This window comes from Mastigoproctus giganteus, chromosome 10 (genome assembly GCF_048544385.1).
Source record: "Mastigoproctus giganteus isolate SK-2022 chromosome 10, ASM4854438v1, whole genome shotgun sequence".
In the NCBI taxonomy this organism is placed as follows: domain Eukaryota; kingdom Metazoa; phylum Arthropoda; class Arachnida; order Uropygi; family Thelyphonidae; genus Mastigoproctus; species Mastigoproctus giganteus.
In genome coordinates this window covers 167176166-167198939 of record NC_143584.1, presented here as the reverse complement: position 1 = coordinate 167198939, position 22774 = coordinate 167176166, and the positions used below count along the sequence as shown (strand labels likewise).

General features: G+C 36.2%; 1 protein-coding gene across 6 annotated transcripts in view; it reads left to right on the top strand.

Moving 5' to 3' along the window:
• Window positions 1-22774, top strand: part of Nipped-A (Transcription-associated protein Nipped-A) — a 1216281-nt gene that overhangs the window by 190380 nt on the left and 1003127 nt on the right. For all 6 annotated transcript variants that reach the window (XM_090382460.1, XM_090382459.1, XM_090382462.1 and 3 more), the window contains one exon: window positions 2357-2567. In XM_090382460.1, the coding sequence (XP_090238586.1) occupies window positions 2357-2567 (211 nt within the window). The remainder of the gene's footprint in view (window positions 1-2356; window positions 2568-22774) is intronic.

Here is a 22774-nt window from a genome sequence, read left to right as displayed (position 1 = left end):
TGCAAGGATTTTTGCCAGTATCATTGAGGATACCTTAAGGGTTGTGGGAAACTGTCAGTTGTGGAGTGGGAGAAGGGTTATTTAGATCTTCATTTATCTGATGGTATGGGTCAAAGTATTGTTTGCATTCACCTCAAGAATTCTTGTTTGTTGCCACAATAGCTGATGTTGATAAGATGTTCTGAGGATAGCAACGTTTCAAACGAGGAGGAAGATCAAAGCTTGGGGTACCAACCTAAATAACTTCAAAGGTTAGTAAAACTAGTAAATGATAGAATATTTCATAGTCTTAACTGTGTCTACAATGTCAGAAGTGTTGTCAATAAAATGGCCAAATATGAACTCCTGGTTAGGACAACTAATGCTGATATAATAGGGCTAACAGAAATGTGGTGCCACCCAGAAATTGGGGATGGTGAGTTCCACTATGGTATGTATAATGTATTTAGGAAGGATAGAGGGGGTGGAGGAGTCATGCTTCTTATCAAAAGCAGCCTCAGTGTGAAAAGAGCTTTTGCTGAGTCTGAAGTTGCATCTGCCAGCATAGAATCTCTGGTGTGAGTTAGTTGTAAGCAAGGTATAATGTGAGTGGAAGTAATTTACAGACCAGAATAATATGATGAGAATCTTTACATGAAGCTGGAATGGACAGCAAGCTAGCATGAATGTCTTATTGGCGATTTTAATCATCTCCATAAGTGGGAGGGAAACTAGCCACGGGGAAATTTTTTTAAAAATAAACTAGATGATTATTATTTGTACAGCGTGTTAGAGAATGGTGAGAATATTCTTGACCTCATCATTTCTAACAAATCAGATGACATCACGGAACTTAAAGTAGAGGAACCATTGTCAGGAAGTGATCATGCAATCATCAGTTGGACGATGAAGAAAGATGTTGTAGTAGTTATAGTTAAAGGTACGGGTTTTACCTTTAGAAGAGGGGACGTTGACAGATTAAGGCACTATATGGCATCAGTGAATCGGGAAGATTGCTGAGGGAGGGCGAATACATTTGAATCATGGAATACTTATAAAGCAAAAATTATAGACGCCACGAATGCATACATACCATTATGAAAATATTACAGGAGGAGGATGCCAAATATTTAATTGAATTAAAAAAGATAGCATGGGATAGTTACAGAGCAATGAAAAGTACTGAAGCCTACAACAGGTACAAGTAGCTCTGTAATAGTACCACAAATAAGGTTAGGGAGGCCAAGGCTGCTTATGAGAAAGCATTATCTAAGAGAGCAATGAATGGGGACAAGAAATTTTTTTATGTATGTGAATATAATGAAGAAGAAAGCTAACAGATTGGACCCTTGCGCACTAGGTGTGGGGAAAGGCTTAGATAACTGAGCTGATATTGTAGATGAATTGAATAGGTACTTTTATCAGTAAAGTTAAATTTACTGACGAAAGACCCTTCATGCTCAGAAGAGGCTGTGTGAATGAGGCTGAGCCATGTGAATTTAGTGATTTCGTAATTACAGATGATTGTTTATTAGAAAAACTTTTGAGCATAAAGGCAAGTAAGGCTGATGACGGCCTCCGTAGCCGAGTGGTCAGGAGCGGGAGTGCAGTAGCACATGCTCTTTGAGTAGACCAGGGTTCAAGCCCCTGACTGCTGAATACGGTCTATCTGCCAACCCGCACTGGACCAGCGTGGCAGATTATGGTCCATTTCTCTCAGCATGAATCGCTGAAAAGGCTTCCATCCTGCAGTGGGTTTATAATGGCTGCACTTTTTTTTTTACTGAAGTGTTTTTGTTTTTGGAATTATTCCAAATGAATGTAAATAAGTTATGTTATCAAGAGATTAAAGTGAACTAGCTGTGTATAACTTTGCACCACTCAATCTGTTGCAGTTAATAAGGTACTGACTCAGTGTCTTTTAGTCTTCATTTATTTACATAGGAATTATTTTACCTACTTATTCCTTTCTTTGCATGATTATTTTTTCTCACTCGTCCTTCTTTCAGAAAAATGTTTCACCACTAAAACCACATGAATTAGTGCAGATTTAGGAATTTTTAAACCTAAGCTTAAATAGTTCTATAATTAAAGTGAACCATAGTTCACTTTAACTATAGAAAGTGATTTGTAGCTTTGTTTTTATTATATATTTTTAAATTTAAGTTTTACTGTGTTTGGTTTATATCTGATATAAATCACTCAAGTCATTCTAACCATTTCAATCCTCATAGGTTATAAATAATAACTTCATCTCGTTATAGTGAGGAACAGAATATTTATGAAAGTGGTGGTAAAATTATTTTTCTCTGTATCCCTTAGAATCACATTCCAAATAACTTCTTAAAGATTTATAATTCGGGTTATTTTCTTTTAGCCGCCAGCAGCAGCAGCAGCAGCAGCAACAACAACAACAACTGTTAGCACTGCCAAGTACTCAAACATCCCAACTTCCTCCTACTCCTACTGCTCCTCAGCCATCATCAGCAATTAGTGGAAATTGTCAACCTGGACTTGACATTAAAGTTGAAGCAAAGGATGATGTTAAAAGCTTTCCGGTTGGACTATCAGAAAATAAAGAAGAAAAGGTAGTTGTAGGACACCTATGATTTTTAAGTTTCCAAGTTTTAATTTTTAGGATACTTCAAGATGCAAATGAAAGTTCTGAATTTCTTCATGTTTTTAATAAATATAAATTTTCACTTTTTATATATAACAAGTGAAAATGCATTTTTCAGTGAGTAATGAAGTTAGTTGTGGAGTTTCCTCCCTCATTTATGAACAAAACAAAGTGATTCTAGTTTGAGGAGTATTAGTGGTAGCTGTAAGAGGGATCTGGCACAAAATCCTGACAGTCGAGAATCCCGACAGTATTTAGTATATTGTAAAAATATATGAATATAACTCTGTATATTTATTAGTAAGTAAAAATTTACCTTCTTAGATTAATTTTGTAGAAAGAATATAAAAAATAACAATTTTAACGACGAATACCTCTTTCAATTTGAAGATCGTGTTTTCTGTTACAGAAACAAACAATTTTAAAATATGATCTGCAAATAAAAATGACTTTACTAAATTTACTTTATATATTGTATTTAGTTGGTAATTTTTCAAGTCAAATTTTGGTATTTCTCTAGGGCGTTTGAGCAGTAATTTTTTTTTTTAATGAAAACCCCAAACACTAAAGGTATTAGAACCTATGGTATTTAGAACCATGCTTGGGTTGGAGGTTGAGAAGATGTGAGAAGATATTTGTTGATATTAGAATTTAACTTCTGTAGCCTGTAATTTTCAGGAAATACGTATGAAGGAAGGTTGTTCCAGAAAACAGCTGTTGAATGAATAAACGAGGAAGATGAAAAGTTGGTTCTGTGAGTTTGAAGTTGTATAGTAAATGGATGTTGGCTGGTGGTGGCACATGTTTGGACTGTTTTGAATGAGAGAGCAGGAATTATAGAAGCCATTTCAGAAGAACAGTGCCCATCTGTAGAAAAGGCATGCAGCAGAAACAGTACGTCTATGAGACAGCAAGTGGAGAGACTGTTAGAGAGGAGCCATTAATTAACCTAACTGCCCTCTTCTGAATGGAATCTAGAAGCCTGAGAGAGGTTTTGGGGGCATCGCCCCAGATGTGGGAACAATATTCCATGGTAGGGCGGATTTCCAATTTGTACAGAGTGAACAGTTCTTTGGAAGAAAAGTAACACTGAAAGCGAAACAGAAAACCAAGTTTTTTAGATGCAGAGGAAGCAATATTTGTAATGTGCTTGTGCCAAAAGAGATTAGAAGTCAAGGTAATCCCCAAAAGAGATGTATCATCTTGCCCAGAAATCGGAGTGTCACCAAATATAAGCATAGGAGCAGAAGAATCTTTTTTGCAAGATGTAAGACAACGCTGAGTGTAGAAGGATTGAAATCAACTAAGTTTCTTTGCCCCACTGGAGAATTACCTGGAGATCGGCATTTAAGGAATTGGTAGCGGATATTTGAGAAGTTGAAGCTGATTGACTAGGGCAAGATTTCTCAAAATGGAAAGTGGAATGCAATGTGCTATCATCAGCAAAACTGTGGATAGGATTTCCAGTCAAGGGAAGAAGGTCATTAATATATAAGAAGAAAAGAGTGGGGGAAAGAATTGAACCTTGGGGGACACCAGCATTAGTGGAGAAGTTAGAAGACAGAGCCATCTACCATCATCCTCCCTGAGTGATCAGAGAGAAAACTGGATAACCAATTACAAAAAACAGTTGGCAAACCATAAGATGAAAGCTTGTTTAGAAGACCTTTATGCCAAACACAATCGAAAGCCTTTGAGATGTCAAGAGCAACTGCTTGTGTTTCACCGAACTTTTCCATTGAATTTGTCCATAAATGGGTAAGGTAAGCCAGAATATCACCATTGGTTCGACACTTACAGAATCCATACTGGTGATCATTGATGAGACAGAAGGTTTCTAGGTAGTTTAAGAGTTGGCAGTTAATTGATTTCTCCATTACTTTAGAAAGAGTAGAAGTAATTGCAGTGGGACGATAATTGGATGGGAGGGATTTGTCGCCATTTTCGGGAACTGGCTGGATATGAGCAAATTTCCAAACAGAAGGAAAAATACCTTTGAAATTAGGAAGTGGGGAAAAAAAGGCGGCAAAGAACAGGAGTGAGTTCAGGAGCACAGGTTTTGAGAACAAGTGGAGAAATACCATCAGGACCGGGAGCTTTCTTAGCATCAAGATTCGTCAAAATCCTTCTGACATCCTTTTGACAGAAGACCACAGGAGGAATTGAATAGAGCAAGCATGTTGGGAATGGTGGGAGGTGTTTTACCAAGATCATTAATACATGAGTTCGAAGAAAAATGGAATGCTAGCAGGTCAGCTTTATCCTTGACTGAAGTGACAACAGAACCATCTGGTTTTGAGCAAAGGTTGTTGCCAATAGCTTTGGTAAGAGATCAGAATGCTTGGCTACCATTAGGTAGCCAAGCAAGTTTTCTACTATTAGCCTGCTCAAAATCTAGTTTGGACTGATTAATAACTGCTTTAAAATTGTTGTGAGCTTTGGTGTAGGCAGAAAATGAAACTGAAGAATTGTAAACAAGCCAATTATGATATGCAACGTTCTTCTCCTGAACGGCTTTAGTACATTTATTGGAAAACCAAAGTTTATATAAAGGACGAGATTTTAAAGTTGAGTGTGGGATAAAGGATTCCATTCCTACAAGAATAATTTCACTGACACAATCTGAGCAAACATCGACATCAGAAGTTTTGAAACAGTAACCCGACCAAGGAAAAGAAATCTTGCAGGTCATCCCATTTTGCATTCTTGTAATACCAAACAATATGAGATTGGGAATATCCATGAGATAAAAGTTCCATTGGAGAAGAGACAACCAAGTTGTAATCTGAGGTTCCTAAAGGACCACTCACTTTCACCATGTACTTAGAAGGGTTGTTTGTGAGTAAAAGATGAAGCGTGTTGGCTTTATGGTTAGGATTGTCCAGTATTCTTGTAGGTAAATGAACAATCTGTGTAAGGTCATTAGTAATTGCAAAAGTCTCAGCATCTCAACCAGCTGGGTCGGTGTGACTAGAAAATGGAAGTCAGCTGGAGTTGTGAACATTAAAATCACCACGTAAAATCACCTCACTTTTATGAAAGTTTGACTAGAGAAAGTCAAGATGCAAAGAGAGGAAGTGAAAGATCTCCAAGTGATTAGTGTAGTTGGGAGGACGGTAGAGACAACAGATGAATTTGACATAATGAGGTAGAGAGATTTTAAGCCAGTGAAGATCGAAAAGGGGCGATTTCAAATTACCAAGTCTCTTACAGGGAATATTGTAATGGACATATGCACAAGTACCACCTTTGAAGCGAAAGGACTCATGCAGCGAATAATTTGGGCAAGTGCGATGAGCAGTAATTGAATTAACTGATAACTGAAATTCTGTCAGAAAAAGTACATGGGGTTTGGCAGACTGCAAGTGGAAATGGACATTGTTTAGATTAGAATTGAGACCACGTGTATTTGTGAAATGAATTAGGAAGTGTTTGGGAGGTTTAGATCTTTCACAGATAAGCGTACTCTATTAGTTTCACAATTCATGGTGTATTCAATAGTAAAAAAATTGGGGTTGAGGACATGCTGTATGAAGTAATGAAATTTTTGGATATGGCATGCACATGGTAAGAATATACCCTGATCCTTGACATAACGTGGCCTTGACAATGCCCCCCTGCATACATACTGCTCGGACTCCCTCCAGTTATCTATCTGGCAGAGTAGAGGTAGCAAGATTATACACTAGCTGATCTGGAAGTCTCCTAAAGAGTTACCGATAGGTTTGGTCTCGTGTACAAACTAGTGGCTGGCCTGCGAACACCGTTTTAGAGCTGTACTTTCAAAATGTAAGGAAGATTGGATCTCGCCATGATGTCCGTCATCATCAGTCCAAGTGTATGATGGAAGAGTTGACCAGAACTTAGCTTTGGAGACTAAATATGGATTCCACCACTTCAAGCCCCCAATAAGCAAAGTGGTGGTATCGCACTTGTTGATGAGAGTCATATACCACCTAGTATTGCCTAGTAACACAGAGGGGCAGCATTCCTCCATGTGGTGTGAGTGCTACACCTCAACCTCTGCTTACCTTGGTTCGCACATGGGTGGTCACCCACAGTGTGCTTGTGCATGGGGTTATACCCAGGATTACTAACAGTCCCAACATCGTGAATGTGCAAGCAGAGGATTTGGCTGTCACAGATCGTCCGGACTTTGCCGAAATTGGGTCCACTTGGCTTTTGAGCATCACCTGAATATCAGTTCCATCAGTGTTTTAGACTCCAAGGTAGTAAGTATAGCTTGTCTGGCATGTCTGAGAGAATGTCTGTGATAACCTCAAGGACCAATTATAGGTATAGCTTTAAAATGCTAAAGATAAAATCGTGAAATAAGAATACTTTCGGAATATGAAAATTTAGAGTAATGTATTTTGGCAGCTGTGTAATATTTTTTATAAATATCATTAGCATAACTAAAATTGTAATTATACAGGTATTTGTTTTTGGCTGTACTTTGATGAATTTCTTTGACAACTACATTAGGCATGACAGTGGCACCGGCAGGATATTTTGAAAGGGATAACAGGAAAAAATATTCCATTTTCTTATTATTATAATAATAATAAGAAGAAAATGGGATTTTTAAAGATTCTGCAGCGGGAGAGGAAAGAATTCTTCCATTTACAACAAAAGTAAATATTCAATGCCGATCATGTGCTCATTATTGGATTATGGATGGTACATTTAAAATTGTGCCTACAAATTTTTATCAATTATATACAATACATGCATCTGTCGGTAATAAAAACTATCGAATTCTTCCTTTAGTTTGTGTTGATGATGAATAAGAGTGAAGAAAATTATAAACATTTGTTTCAAAATATGATTGACTTTGCCAAAGAAAATGAAATCGAATTGAGACCACAAGTCATAATAACTGATCTGAAATCAGCTGAAATAAATGCCTCCAAAGGTGAGTTCCCTAATGTGTCTAATAAAGTCTGTGTTTTCCACCTGGGACAATGTGTTTGGAGAAAAATTCAATCAAGTGGGCTGGCATCTCATTATGGCAACGATGAAGAATTTTTTTTGTTGCTTTCACATTTGTGTGTCTTGGCATTTAATACCATGAGCATTTAATGTTCTGAAGCCACATTTACTGAGGGAAGCTAGCAACGTGATAGAGTAGTTTGAAGACAATTATATATATGGAAGAATTAGATGGTATATGCGTAATAGTACAGTAATTTGCACTCCCACATTATTTCCATCAACATTATGAATCCGTATATGATTCCATTCAGCTGGGATTTCCATGCACCCAAAACAGTGTTGAGGCTTGGCATAGAAGATGGGAGTGTATAGTTGGGCGAGCATGTATTGGCGTATGTAGGATTACCGAGAAATTTCAGAAACAACAGGAACAGGTTGATTACCAGACTGAATGCATACTTCATGGTGAATCCTGTCCAAAACACAAAAGGCAACTGTCGAGAGAGAAACGAGAAGTGTGTGTAAATGTTTTTAGCGACTGTTTTGATTACATGAAAAAAACATATTTTATCACAAACAGTTTTAGAGATATGGACTCTTAACTGTTTTTTTAAATACAATTCGGTACATCGGGATTTTCAGCTGTCGGGAATCTGGCTGTCAGGATTTTGGGCAGCACCACAGTAAGGGTGCAGGGCAGTCAGAAGCATATGTCACAACTGTTGTTGGTGCATTATAGCTTGTGTTGCTGATGCACCAATAAACTACAATCCAAGTTTTTGTCACACCAGAAAAAAAAAAAAAAAAAAAAAATCTTCCATCTTAATTTTCCTTAACCATCTGCCTCAGCTAACTAATGATGGAACTTAAGAAAATTGTAGGAATTCTTAATGACCTCTTCAGTCAGGGCTGTAGTTAACTGGATGAGACAGTAAGGTTTCTTCCCTCCCCGTTCCTTATTCCTGGTTTTTCAGTTTGCACAATACCAATCACCTCATAAATTACCATTCATAATGGTAATTTATGAGGTGATTGGTATTGTGCAAAAAATCAAGAACTTCGGCAGAATTCTCATTTTGTAGTGCATGTGTGCATATACAAGCTACCCTACATACCACACTACACATCTCCAAAGGGGGGGAAATATCACAGAGTGTAATCTGATGAATGCCATAAAAGCACTAGTTGAAGAACTGCAGGATCAGAAATTTATCCAGGCAAATCAATTGCAATCAGGAAAGATCAGTTCATTCCTACACAAAATGTTATTTTTTCTTTAGTATATCAACATGGGATTGTAGGGATGTATGACCTTATAATCCCATTCCCATCGGATACTACAAGTGCCATAAATTTGGTAACACTCAAGCAATATATTGAGGAGATATAGTTTGCTTTAATTTTAGATTTAATGACTTTATACAGACTCTGCTGCACCTGCACCATAAAAACTAAACCAGCTTATTCTGCCATCAAACTGGAACAGGGAGAAAGATTCTAAAGTACAAAGTAACCTATCAAGATGTAAGGAAACCATTTACACTGAACTCAGCAAAGCACAGCTGCATAGCTTGTATTTCCTTAAGGAATACAAGACAAGAATAGTGCAAATGGATGACTTAGTTGCTCCAACCACATCAACTGCAGATTGTGCTTGAAACTTGTTAACCCACACAACAGTGTGAAAGGTGCCTCCGTAGCCAGGTGGGTAGGAGCAGCAGTGCGCAGCACACGCTTCTTGATTAGACCGGGGTTCGAACCCGTGACCACCAAATACGGAGGATGCGGAAAGGTCAGGGAATGACCACCGCATATCCCTGGAGCAATATGACCTTAGTTGCTAATGCTCCTAAAAAAAAAAAACCAAATAACAACAACAACAGTGTGAAATAGATTGTGTCAACTTCTTCCCAAACTGTATCATAATAAAATTAAAAAACACTAAATTTAAAAACTAAAACTTAAATTTTAATTTATAATATTTCATATGAAATTTTTATTATATGTTTTATTAATTTATTATTATTATGTGTTTATATTATATGTTTAATTTATATGTTAATATGAAAAGGATGTTATGTGGTTTCTATCCATATGATAAAATTTATACTATATATATTAATATATAGGTAAAAATAAAATAACACTATTACACCATATGAAATTTCTGAATAGATTTTATTACACAAACAACATTGCATTACAGTACAAGAGGTAAGAAGTCCAGTTCCTCCAGTGTGTATCATTTATGGTTTGAAGGTGGGTTGCGGCAAGAATCCTAGAACATCACCCGCTAACACATTAGTGTAATATTGATCTTGTGTTATATGTGAATTTGATAAAACCTATTTGTTAAGAATTTTCACACAGTATAATAGTGTTATTTTATTATTATTATTATTTTAATTATGTATATTAATATATATATAGCGTAAATTTTACTAAAATTTAAAAATCTCTACCTTTCAACATACACTTTGATTTGAGGAGAGCATGTCACTAACAGCAGCATATGCTTAATGAAATTTGAAATGCACACATAGACAGTTTATTCCAGACAATTCATCAATGTCATGAAGCCAGAGAGCATTACTGATTGGAAGAAAGAATGTGTCAGTAAAGTGAAATTACTATCAATATCTCTTCATGACACAAGTCAGTCAACACGTACATATAATTAAGTTTAAGTTAATCGTGAATTTTTACTAATTGTGCAATAATTAACAGGCATTTTTAGAATTTTCTGTGACCAATTCAAAGAAACCATTTTCAATAACAGGTATTAGGAGTTTCAGTTGTGTAGACAGAGTAGATGAAGCACAAATTGCTGTTAGTTGCACGGAGTTGAATTGACCTCACATGACAAATACAGGGTTAATATTGATTCTCTATTTCATAGAATCATACTCTATTTCTAAAACCAAATAACACATTAAATAATACAGTAGAACTGCAGAGGCTTATATAGCAATATTAATGATATATATACAGGCAACCCCCATATAACATGGTACTTCTACAACATGGTTTTGTTCTAACATAATTGATAAAGTGTGGAAATTCTTGCCCAACGTGATACTTATATAACATCGTTTTGGTCTAACACAGTTGGAGAATTGCGGAAAACCTCGCATAACATGGTATTTTTGAGCTTTTGTATGGGGGGAGGGGGAGAATCCTGCTATTATGTTGGATATAATATTTCAACATTTCCATTCTTTTTTAATGAATCCTTGCTGTTGAAACACTAGTCATTATGCAAAAAAAATTATTAGAAAATCCCCATGTTAGGTTCTGTGCTATCGAATTCATGCTTGTTTGAGACCATAAAAAATTGTGATTTTGAAGCATGCAGTTTTGAAGCCTTTTAAGGTTATTTTGGTTTTTATTCGATCCTTTATAAATTTTGCTGGGTATGTATTACTAAACTTTGTTCTTAAGAACCATATTGGAATAATTTCTTTGTTGTGAATTAAATTCCAGCCCTATATTATGCCTAAGGAACGAAAAAAAGCACCTCGCCAAAGAAACTTTATTTTTCTATAATCAAACATACTAATTTTGGATTGTCTTAAAAAAGGGGTAAAATGCATCACACACTGTAAATGTTGAAGTAATGTTCCTACCACCTAATACAACTTCTTTAATTTAGCAATTAGATGAAAGCATTATATCTATCTTTAAAACTCATTACCCCAGAAAACTGTTGCAATAATTTTTGAAAAAATTGATTCCGAATGTATTGAAGTGATTGAGGCATGGAAACATATTTCAGTTGGACTGTATTGGAATCATAACTTTATGATTCCCACTGGTTGGCATCACCTCTGCCCCTGTAAGGCAGGGGCTGGAAATGTGGGTGGTAAAGCCAAATCCAAGGCTAAAGGAGCAAATCCAAGGCATGGATTCAAGCAATTATCCATCATTAGAGCTAAATAGCTTCCAGTTTAGATACAGCTAAGAAACTAATCATGACCTCTCTTTCCCAAAGGGTCTTAAAACCAACTTGAACAAACAGGAGCTTCCAGCATTCATGATAACATACCCTTTGCCAACTCAGTGGGAGACTTTTGCCTTTCATAATACACAGATAGCTAGAGAGAATGCAGCATGATCACCAAAAAAGGTCAAAAGGCACCAGTCAGGAATTGTATGGATGATTTACTGATAGAGATGTCTAGACTTAAACATCTAGAATACTTACTAAAGCTTACTTTGTTAAGTGGAGTCCCAGTTCAAGTTTCTGCACATGCCACACCAAACTCCTTCAAGGGAGTTATATGTGAATGGGACCTGTTAAACTGTTCAGAAGAGGAAATAGGACAAGAGTTACATGATCAGAAACTGATACAGGAAAAAACAGATAATGATACGAAAAGATGATGATAATGTAATTCCAACATGCAACAACAACATTTTTGACCTTTAATTCAATGAATTTGTTGACCACTGTTAAAGCAGGATACTTTAATTGCTGTGACTGACCATACATTCCTAACCCTCTACGATATTTCAAATGTCAGAAGTTCGGACACACCCAAACAGTTTTCTGGAATGATGCTATTTGTGCAAACTGCAGATCTAAAAATCATGCACAAATTGAATGTACTGCCACATCTCCAAAATATTCTAATTGCAAGTGCAAGCATCTGCTTTCTCAAAAGTGTGTGGTCTAAAAAAATTCATAAATGTTTTGAATTTTTTATCTTCTTGGTAACCCATCAAGAAGCGAGAAAACGAGTAAAATTAATTATGCCATTGCATCACTCAGAGTTACCAGACTGCAAGAAAATGAGTAAAATTAATTATGCCAGGGTGTACAATGCACCATCACACAGAGTTACCAGACTGTAGCAACACAGAGGTGTCAGTTTCAATTGTCAATTGATACCTTATTGCAGAATAGGCAAGATCTGGTCTTTCTAACCATTCCCATCAAGGCTACATATCTAGCAGACCAAAAAAATAACACCTGATCACAGTTCCAACAAAAATCACTTCACATGTTCAAAAAGAAAAGAAACCACTATAGATGCTATTGAATTGATTCAAGCAAATCAAAACAGTATGTGATCTCCATGCAGAAGATGATAGGATGCTCTGTTGCCTCAAACATAGAAGGTCAAGATTATGGGGACAATTTTTTTTCCAAAAGAGAGAGAGAGAGAGAGAGAGTAAACAGCAAAAATAATTGGCATAAGCAAAAAACTCAAAAAAACAGACAGATTAACCTTCCTCTAACAAAAACAAATAATGTAAAACATCCTGCAATACAACTACAGGTTTGCACAGCAGTTTGATGATCTCTATGATTTAATCTCCATAGAAAAACTTCAATTGCCATTTCTCAGCCCATCTGCCTAATTGAATCCCTTTATCCACAGCGACAACTTTTCCTTAAGACCAATCTGATTGGATACCATGGTGCAGTGACAAAGGAACTGCATGCAAAAAAAATAATTTTGATATCATACACTTGGTATCAAGAGAGCTTTAGATACTATTGGATATAAAACACTTCTGTACAAATTTCAGCCAGGTGGAATAATGGAGTCACTGATTATCCTGCATTGCTTCTTTAACCAGTGACTCCATTATTGCCCCTAGAACAGAAGTTAATCTAATAGGTCTGGAATTACTCATGTCACTATTTGATCCCATTTGTAAATTTGGGATACATTTGCACATCTTCAGTCCATAGGAACCTCTGCTTAATCCAAAGATGCTCTCATAATTATGGCTAAGGGTTTCCTTACCTCTTTGCCACCCCCTTAATATAATTGGATAGACCCCACCCCAGGTGGATGTTTTATGTTTAACTTCAACAATTTCTCTAACACATTCCTCACAGTTATCACACTATCACTCAGCTCCCTGTTAGTTTGATAAACTTCTGGAATCACTCTCCCTGAAGAATTCCTCATATGTGAATGTAGATGCAAAATACTTATTCAGCCTGTCAGCAACCTGAGCAGGATCATCAACAGTTAAACTATTGATGTTAAGTGAACCAGAGCTTGAAGAACAGGGTGGATGCCTTCACAGGATTTGAGTTGGGGGGCCATCAACCTTTCAGCTGCCAACATCAAAGCCACAGCTTGCTCTTGATCATTATGCAACACAGCAGCAATCCCCAAAGCAGAATGCACTGGACCCACAGAAGCTAATTGTTGTCGGTGACTCTGTTGTTAGGGAAACATGAAATATATTGTGCAAAAAGGATAGGTGGAATAGGACCAGGGTATGCCTGCCAGGTACAAAAGTTGACGTAGAGCAGATATCATCTTTTAAGGGCACAATTGTTGTAAACATTGGCACTAATGACATTAAGAGTAGTAGATCTGTGGACTTACTTAACAAGTACAGGTCAATGCTGAAAAAAAGTTGCAAGTTAAGGTAAAATTTGAAAATGTTTGCAATTCTGCCTAGACACGATAGGAGGGAGTATATGTTGAGAGCATTGTCAATCAATTCAGACCAGGAAAGATTGTGCAAGGCTCATGGGTTGAATTTTTCTCAGCATGGTCTCTGCTTGTTAACAGGAGAGACTGTTTCCACATCTGTAGGATACATTTAAATAGAAAGAATGCAAGAATATATGCTGATGCTATCAAGGCAGTGAGAAAACAGTTAGATGGGTGAGAAAACTGCTAGTTTGGGGGATGCACAGACTAATAGGTTAACAGTAGCCACAGGCAGAGTCGAAAGTGATTGTTGCATTGCTACTATTGGACTGAGCTGCAGAAAGGTGGTGGGAATATCAAGAACTGTTGGGAATCATCATGGAACAAGTAAATACATGGGCTGTTTGGGGGTAACGAACAGTAACAATAGGTGCATGTATACTTCTGTGTAAACAAATGCTAGGAGAATAGCAAATAAATTTGATGAATTTGAAATGCCCAGCAAGACATCAAAGGTGGATATTATTGGGATATCAGAGACGTGGTATCACACAGAAGGAATGCAGAATCTGAATTTGGGAAGTACAATTTGTGCAGAGGACAAAGTATTGAAAGTATTTTTGTTTTTTAGGCTGTCTCCAGGGTTTCCCCTATAGGCTGCAGTTTCATCTGTAAGACATATGCGAAAGCTGGCAGTATATGTGTGTGTGTGTGTGTGTGTGAGAGAGAGAGAGAGAGAGAGAGAGAGAGAGAGAGAGAAAGCGAGCGAGCATGCATGCATGTGTACAGTTTTGTTGAGTACTGGCACCTGGTGACTTTGCGGCCAGGGACTGCACACCAGACTCTTATTGGAGCTTTCAGGTATTACCTGAAAATCCTGAGGGTACTTTTGAGAACTGAAACTGTAATAAGTGGGGGGAAAGTTGAGGAGAAGGAAGAAACTTGCCCGGAAAATGAAAATTAGATGTTTAGGAAAGGTAACAGAGAAGAGGGCGACCAGTAAACTAACACTGTTAAACAAACCTAGTATTCATAACAAAACTTATGTTATGGATAAAAAAAGTATGCTAAACTGTGAATAATATACAATAGAAAATTCATTTCTATGCTAAAGCATTGAAAATATTAGCTAAACAGTTAATAATCTTATAGAAAAGCACCATAATGACTATTGTCAAATGTGAAAGTATATACAATTTAATTAGTAATGAGAAGATATGATTGGAGGAAATCAGCAACTGTCATTGGTCATTATGATAAAATATATACATCAAGTAGTTAAATAACTAAGATACTAACTCAGACAGGTGTCAGGTTATGATTACACACCCTGCTATTGCAGTGGTAGAGATACCTCTTATAATGGTCTTAATAAAACATTAATATAGCTATAGTAGCCCTCACTGCAAATTCAGTGGCAGATTTGACATCTTTAAAAAGGTCTTAGTTAAAATTATCACAAATCAGTACAAGCAATTGGTAGTATCAGTTCTTATCTTAGATAGCATACAGTCACTTTCTATTAACGTCAATGATAGGTCAAAGTACAACTCTATTCGATATAAGTCTCAAACCAAAACTCTAAAAAAAAAAACAGGCAAGGTAAGGAAGTTACATGCTAAAGACTCTGCAATGGGAATAAAGTACAGTTAGTCACAGTCCATTATAAAACCATGCATTAGAAGCTGATGGAACAATGTAACTCAAACACACCCTTGAGAGACAAGCCAACAATAACTTCGACTTCAAGCAGTTTTTCAAGTCGATGTAGTAGAGATCAGCACCACTGAGCAGCCTGTAGCAATGTGAAACAAGCACTGTACAGAGGACAGACAAGATAGAAAGGGAAAATGGATTATGCTGTTAGTTAACAAACACAAAATATAAGGCAGTGTATCCAGTTGGCATGGGAGGACAGTTCTATGTTGAGTCAGTCTGTTGTGACATAAGTACCAGGAAAGCAAAAATGAGAGTAGGAGTGTGTTATAGGTGTAATGACTCTGATGGTGAGTACAGTGAACAACTGTACTGAGAAATAGTGGGCTAGTAAATCAGGATGTCTTTTAATTTTATAAGGATTTTAACTTTCCAAGATATTGACTGGAATTTGTGGGTTGGTCACTCGGACACTAGCAATACTTTTGTGGATTCATTGAATGATTGTTTTCTACAGCAGCATGTTCAAGTTGCAACAAGAGGGAGTAATACTCTTGATCTGATTATCATCAGTGGTTATTCACACATTACGATAAAGGAACCAGTAGGTGGCAGTGATCACAGTGTTCTGATGTGAGATTTACTACCATCAGGGGTAAAAGGAAGGGTTTTTACTTTCTTAAAGGTGATTACAGTGGTCTCAGACAGTTTTTAAATTGTATACAGTGGGACCAACTGATGATGTTACCTGCAGCAAATTCTAAATGGGAAGCATTTAAGGAAGCAATCATGGAAGCTACTAGGCTTTTTATACAACTAAGAAATATTGTTCAAGGTTTAGGCCTAAATAAATGTCACACGAACTAATGAGACTCGTGGCAGAGAAGAAAAATACATGGGATGCATAAAAAAATATATCATTCCACACAGAAGCATATGGTAGATATAAAAAAAAAACCTGCAAAGACCTCTTTACTTCTATAAGGAAGGGGTTGAATCTGATTAAGCCACTCAGTATTGATGGTTCAACTGTTAATGTCTCTGCTCAGTTTAGCTGACAAACTGAATGAGTATTTTGCATCTACATTAACACATGAGGAATTCTGTAGGGAAGTGGAGACCAGAAGTTTATCAAACTCTAATAGGGAGTTAAATGATTTTGTAATAACTGAGAGCAAAGTGGAGGAGAAATTGTTGAGGTTAAACATCAGTAAGATACCTGAGGTGGATGGGATCTATCCAGTTATATTAAGGTAGGCAGAAAGGAAGTAAGCAAACATAGCCATAATTATGAGGGCATCCTTGGATTCAGGGGTGGTCCCCACGGAGTGGAGATGTGAAATTGTAATCCCAATTCACAAACGGGGATCAAAGGGTGACAAGAGCAATTACAGACCTGTTAGTTTAACTTCTGTTCCAGGAAAAATAATGGAGTCACTGGTTAAAGAAGAAATGTAGGATCATCTAGACAAGACTGCAGTTATAGTTCAGACACAGCATGGGTTTGTTATGGGAAAATCTTGTATGACCAATTTGAATGGATATTATGATGTGGTCACAAAGGAACCGGATGCAAAAAAATAATTTTGTTTTCATATTTGGAGTTCAGGAAAGCTTGTGATACTGTTACACATGGAAAACCTCTCTACAAATTGGAACAGTTTGGCATTAAGGCAGAGAGTGGTAATGGGCCCAACACTGAACCCTCCAAGGTTCAGTGTTGGGCCCATTGTTGTTTTCTATATTTATCAATAATATTGATGAAGGTATATCAGGCTTAATTTCCAAGTTTGCAAATGATACAATGGTTGGCAGGGTTTTTAATGACAGTAATGACAGTGTGCTACTGCAACAGGATCCAGAAAAGTTGGGCAGATTGGCAGAGAAAGTGGTAACTGAAGTTTAACATTGACAAATGCAAAGTACTGCATATGGGTAGCAGTAATGTACTAGGTGTGTGGTATTGCACTTAGGGTAGTGGAAAATGAAAAAAGACCTGGCAATCATTGTGCTGTCAGATATGAAGTTTTCTAAGCAGTGCACACAGGCTGCCAGAGCAGCTCAAGGTGTCTTGTCAATGCTATAACAGGAATTTTTCTAGCAGGGATAAGGAGGTATTATCCCTTTGTTATAAGGCAGTGGTCAGGCTGCACCTTGAGTACTGCATACAGGTCTGGAGGCCTCATTTTAGGAAGGATATGGAGCTGTTGGAATGATTACTGAGAAGGGGAACGAGATTGATAAGGGGAACAAAGGGGTGACTTTCCAAGAAAGGCTTAAGTTCTGCAAAGTGCAGCATCTGGAGACTGGTAACCTGTGAGGTGATCTGATGAGGTGTTTATGGCTTTGAATGGAATGAGCAAGCTCAGTGCTGGCAGGATTCCTCCTCTTGTTCACATTACATACCTGAGGGGGTGCATAAATTCAAACTGAGGAAAGACAGTTGTAGAGTAGATGTGCGGAAGTTTTCCTTTAGCCAGCAGGTGGTTGATTGGTGGAACAACCTTCATCTGTCGTGGAAGTTGATAGCTTGAATGGGTAAATGTTTCTTTTTTTAATAGCTTAAATGGGAAGGTTTTTTTTTTTTTTCGCTGCTACTGTTTAACCTGCTTTCTTTCATCACATGCTACTGCTAATGTCATTCAACCTCTTCCTTCTACTGTTAATATAAGTAATCAAGTCTGCTTTTTTTCAGACTTCTCATAATCTGCCTCGGCTTGCCTGATCTCTTTTGTGACTTGATTGCAGACTATTTTATATCTATTATAAACTTTTGTACCACTTGATAATTTATATGCATTCATGCTTTTTTCTTCTCTGCCACACTTTTCCATAGATCATATCATCCATTTAAGTCTAAGCTTTGAACAGTATTTCTTATTTGTTTTGAGAAGCCTAGTAGCTTCTATGATTATTTCCCTGAATGCTTCCCGTGTTGAATTTGAGACATTAGTTGGTCACACTCTACTGAATTTAAAAGCTGTCTAAGACCATTGTAATCTTCTTTACAAAAGCAAAATCCCTTCCCTTTTTAACCTTGATGGGTGTTACATATTTAAGTAAATCCTTCATCAATACACTGTGATCACTTCCACCTAGTGGTTGTTTTATCTGTAGATTCTTAATTCATGAGTAATCACTGCTAATAATCAGATCAAGAATATTGCTCTTTTGAGGCCTCCTTGTTACGCTTCTGTAGAAAACATTTAAGGCAGACACACTATTATCACGTCCCTGGACTTTCCTTATGCTGCTGTATAGTGTAAACTGTGAAGTCAGTCAGAGAAGAAGTATCACTGTAATGTAGGATGACCATATTAAAAATGATCTCGGGGGGAAGTGGAGACCAGGGATACTCGTGCTTATGTTTGGGGTATTCATTCCTCGTCTTAAGGTACTTGCATTATATCTTTAAAAAAAAATGAACAATTTTAATAACAAACATTTTATTTCTATATTTTGTTGATTTTTACAAGTTCATGGAATGCAAAATTAGTCAAATTCTAATAAAATTAACTGAATTATATAGCCTGTGCTTTAATTCGTTTAATTTGGAAAATTTTATTGCAAGAGTTATAAACACTAAAGGAAACTTTTTATAAATATTAACCTCAAATGTTTTACATAATTGTTTACAATACGCATACACATAAATATTTACCTAGTAATACTTTTCATTTGAGTGAATTTTATTTAACAGTTTTTCATTTTTTTTAGTGCATATCCATAAAATTCTTTGCATGACATATTGTGATTGGGTTTTGCCAGCGGTTCTCCTTTTTCCATGCGTTAAACATTGAGCTAAATACTCGCTCACTCATTGCATTTGAGTGAGACAAAGCATAAACAAAATTAATTTATATTTTTTCTGTATTACATACTTTGTATGCATTTAATATTTTTATCCAAACATCTGTGGTATTTTGGAGGTCTTTTGTCTCAATATTTTTATGGAATGATTTCAACAGAACATATTCTTCATACAGCAAATCAATATTGATATTGGGAATTTTAAATAAAAAAAAAGTTTGTTTCCCGAGCCTTAAAACATTACAATGAAATAAAAAAAAAGTCAAGTAGAATGTAAAAGGTTACAAAGTAAGCATAATATAAATATTCTATAATCCTCTTTGTAAATAGAATAGAATGTCGTTTTTTGAGTCTTTAAGGGTGCATTTCAACAACAACTTTATCGTCAGTTAATTCTTCCTTCCTAAATAATCATCTAAACAGGATGTTTTATGATTTCAGCTTTTTTCAAATACCCCCATTTCAAATTTTAAAAAAGTGGTATCCTAGAAATTTATTATAATTCCAAAAAGGGGTATTATACCCCAAAATGGGGTACGTCTGGCAATCCTACTGTAACATATATGTGTCAGAAGAAATGAATTACCACAGTTCATCCTCTTCTTCGGATTTTGAAGAAGATTTAGAAAATGCATGTGCTTTTCTTATAGCTGAGAAAACGAGAGTATGCAATGGATACACGCAGTGGTGAGCTGTGAATGTTTTAGCAGTGGGCTCGCACTTCTGCCGACTTTTTGATGCAGAACATCCTTTGGGGGGTAACTACCGAGTAAATCTGATCGGTCACGGAAGTGATGTCATCCGTGGCATCTGCCTGAAGTGCTTCCCATGCTCAGACCACTAGTCTGTATGGAGCACTCACTAGTAGTATGATTAAAGCGCGTGATGTATTTTTCTTGACCAGTACGATATCTGGAGTTCTAACTGTCTTGCAATTTTTGAATAGTATGACGTCACAATCATACTTCCTACAGTTACAACTGCAGTAAGTATAATTACAAGTATTTGTCATGTGACTGCAACAATACAAAGATTTGTCAACAATTTCTTATTTTGTTTCGCATACACAGCTGTTCGGGGCGCCTAACATTCCATTGTTAGGTGCCCCAACATTTAGATACGTTGTTAGGTGCAGAGACATTTAGATACATTGCAATAGCAAGTATACACCTCTTACTTTAGTTATCATAAATCCATTGTATCTTGTCTTCCAGAAATTATGGAAATCTGTGAATGATCAATAAAATATTTACAATACAAAAGCTCTTTTATTTCATAAGCAATATATATAAATCAAAATATCTAAAAGAAACACAAAAGATGTTTCACAAAAAACCATCTACCGTACATGCTCGGCAAACATGCATCTTTTTTATTCTTTTTTTTACAACTAGGGAATAATGGATACATTTTTTTCATGATAAAATTTTAATATTGCGAATAAAAAATAACATATAAATATTTCCCATATTACAAATAACAAATTATCACAAAACATTCTAGAATATATAAAAAAAATATTATATAAAAACAAACTGTTCTAGAAAAGGTACACAATCACAGATTACACGAAAAAAAATTATTGCACAAACTTCAAGAAAATTTTATTCTAAAAATTGCCATATGCAATTTACTTCTTCGTTAATATTTGCTTTCGATCTTCTTTGCTGAATAGCTGAGCTATTATTACGGAGAAATGATTTGACATAATGATCCGAATCAAATTGAAGCAATGGCTTTCCATTTAGATGTATGGTCATCATAATCTCCAACATGTTTAAGTGTCAATATTATTCATTACGCCGAAAGCTTGCTTAGCTTCAACACTGCTAATCACAATGGTTTCAAAGATATTTTCTGGCTTTTTTAATTAAATAGGGAATTTCACTCTATTTTAAAGATAAACTGTCTTCAATAAAATCTCTAAAATCATTAATTTTTATTTCTTATTTTATCAGAAAACAAATTTCTTGTTTGGTTTTCATCATCTTGCCACAATGCATTTAATAACTTGTCTCAAGGTAATTTTACTGTTCTTACTTTCAATTTTGATTCCTTCAAATTCTTTCCACTTCAACATGCTCTCAATTTTACCTTCATAATTTCCTTCAGAATTTTTCATATTAGCAATAGCATTGATAGTTCGAATAATTACTTTATTTGCTTTTACCATAGTGAATCTGTAAAGTTTCTGAAAGGTTAAATCATTAAGAAATTCCAGATTTAAAAGTCAATTTAATAATCAGGGATGTTTAACTTCTGATTCAAAATGTTTGCCCAATGCAGGATAATTCCGTTAACTCACAATTACCATCTGCAATCTACAAGCTGCTCATTGTAGCCCAGGCACACGACCAATCTTTAAGTTTCCACATCAAGTTCTTTAGCAATCATTTTTAATTCTCATTGGTTTTTTGGAGATTGGCGATATAATGCATACAGTTGTGTTTTTTTTTTTTTTTTAAATTGCCTGTATGCCATTATATTTTAGAACATTTTCTACACGGTGAAAAGCCTCGACAAAATTTCAAACTCTGCCAACATTTCATCTTTCTAAAGTTTATATAATATCTTAGTTGCTTCAATCTCTCCCCCCCTACACTGCTACTGTCATTAGTTCTTCGAATATTGTGCAAAATTTCGGAATCACGCAGATATTCAGCTACTGTGACCATGTAAACATAGATGGGAGAAATTTACTGGAAGGCATAGATCACTCACTTCTCCGAAAAACATATGCCCATTTGTTGGAGTAATGGGGAACCACAACACAGGTTTGCCAGAGGCTATTATCCATGTCGGGAATCTTCTTAATCCTCTGACTGGCTATGGAAAGCATATTGACTAGCACAACTTCTTGGTATGTGACTGCATAGGTTTTACAGACACCACTAACGTTGTGAAACGGTAATCCCTTTCACCCTTAATTCGCGCTTTCTAATTACCTAATTACCAGAGGTGAGAACAGTGCATACCAAGTTGTCTCTCCTACATGGAAATTATTTTTGTTCAGTGGAAACTACTGTATTTTAAAAGCAATTACCAAGAGGAATTTAAAAAAATTCCGGTATAAAGAAGTTGGTTTAACAGAGGTCCGACTGTAATTAAAAAAAGGAAGCAATTTTAAAAACCTAACTGATCAATTGTGCCATTAAAATACTGGGAATGGGCCCCCATTTGCCCCACTGTAGTTTCGGCTCCGGATACTCAATAATTGCATCCAGGATTTCATTTGTAAAATAAATGATCGTCTCCACAATGGGCTCGCAGATTTTCAAAAAAAAATAACAATAGGCTCTCACGCGTCCACTATAGCTCACCACTGTATGACATAAACTGGAAGAGAACAGAAAAAGACGAATTCCATCAT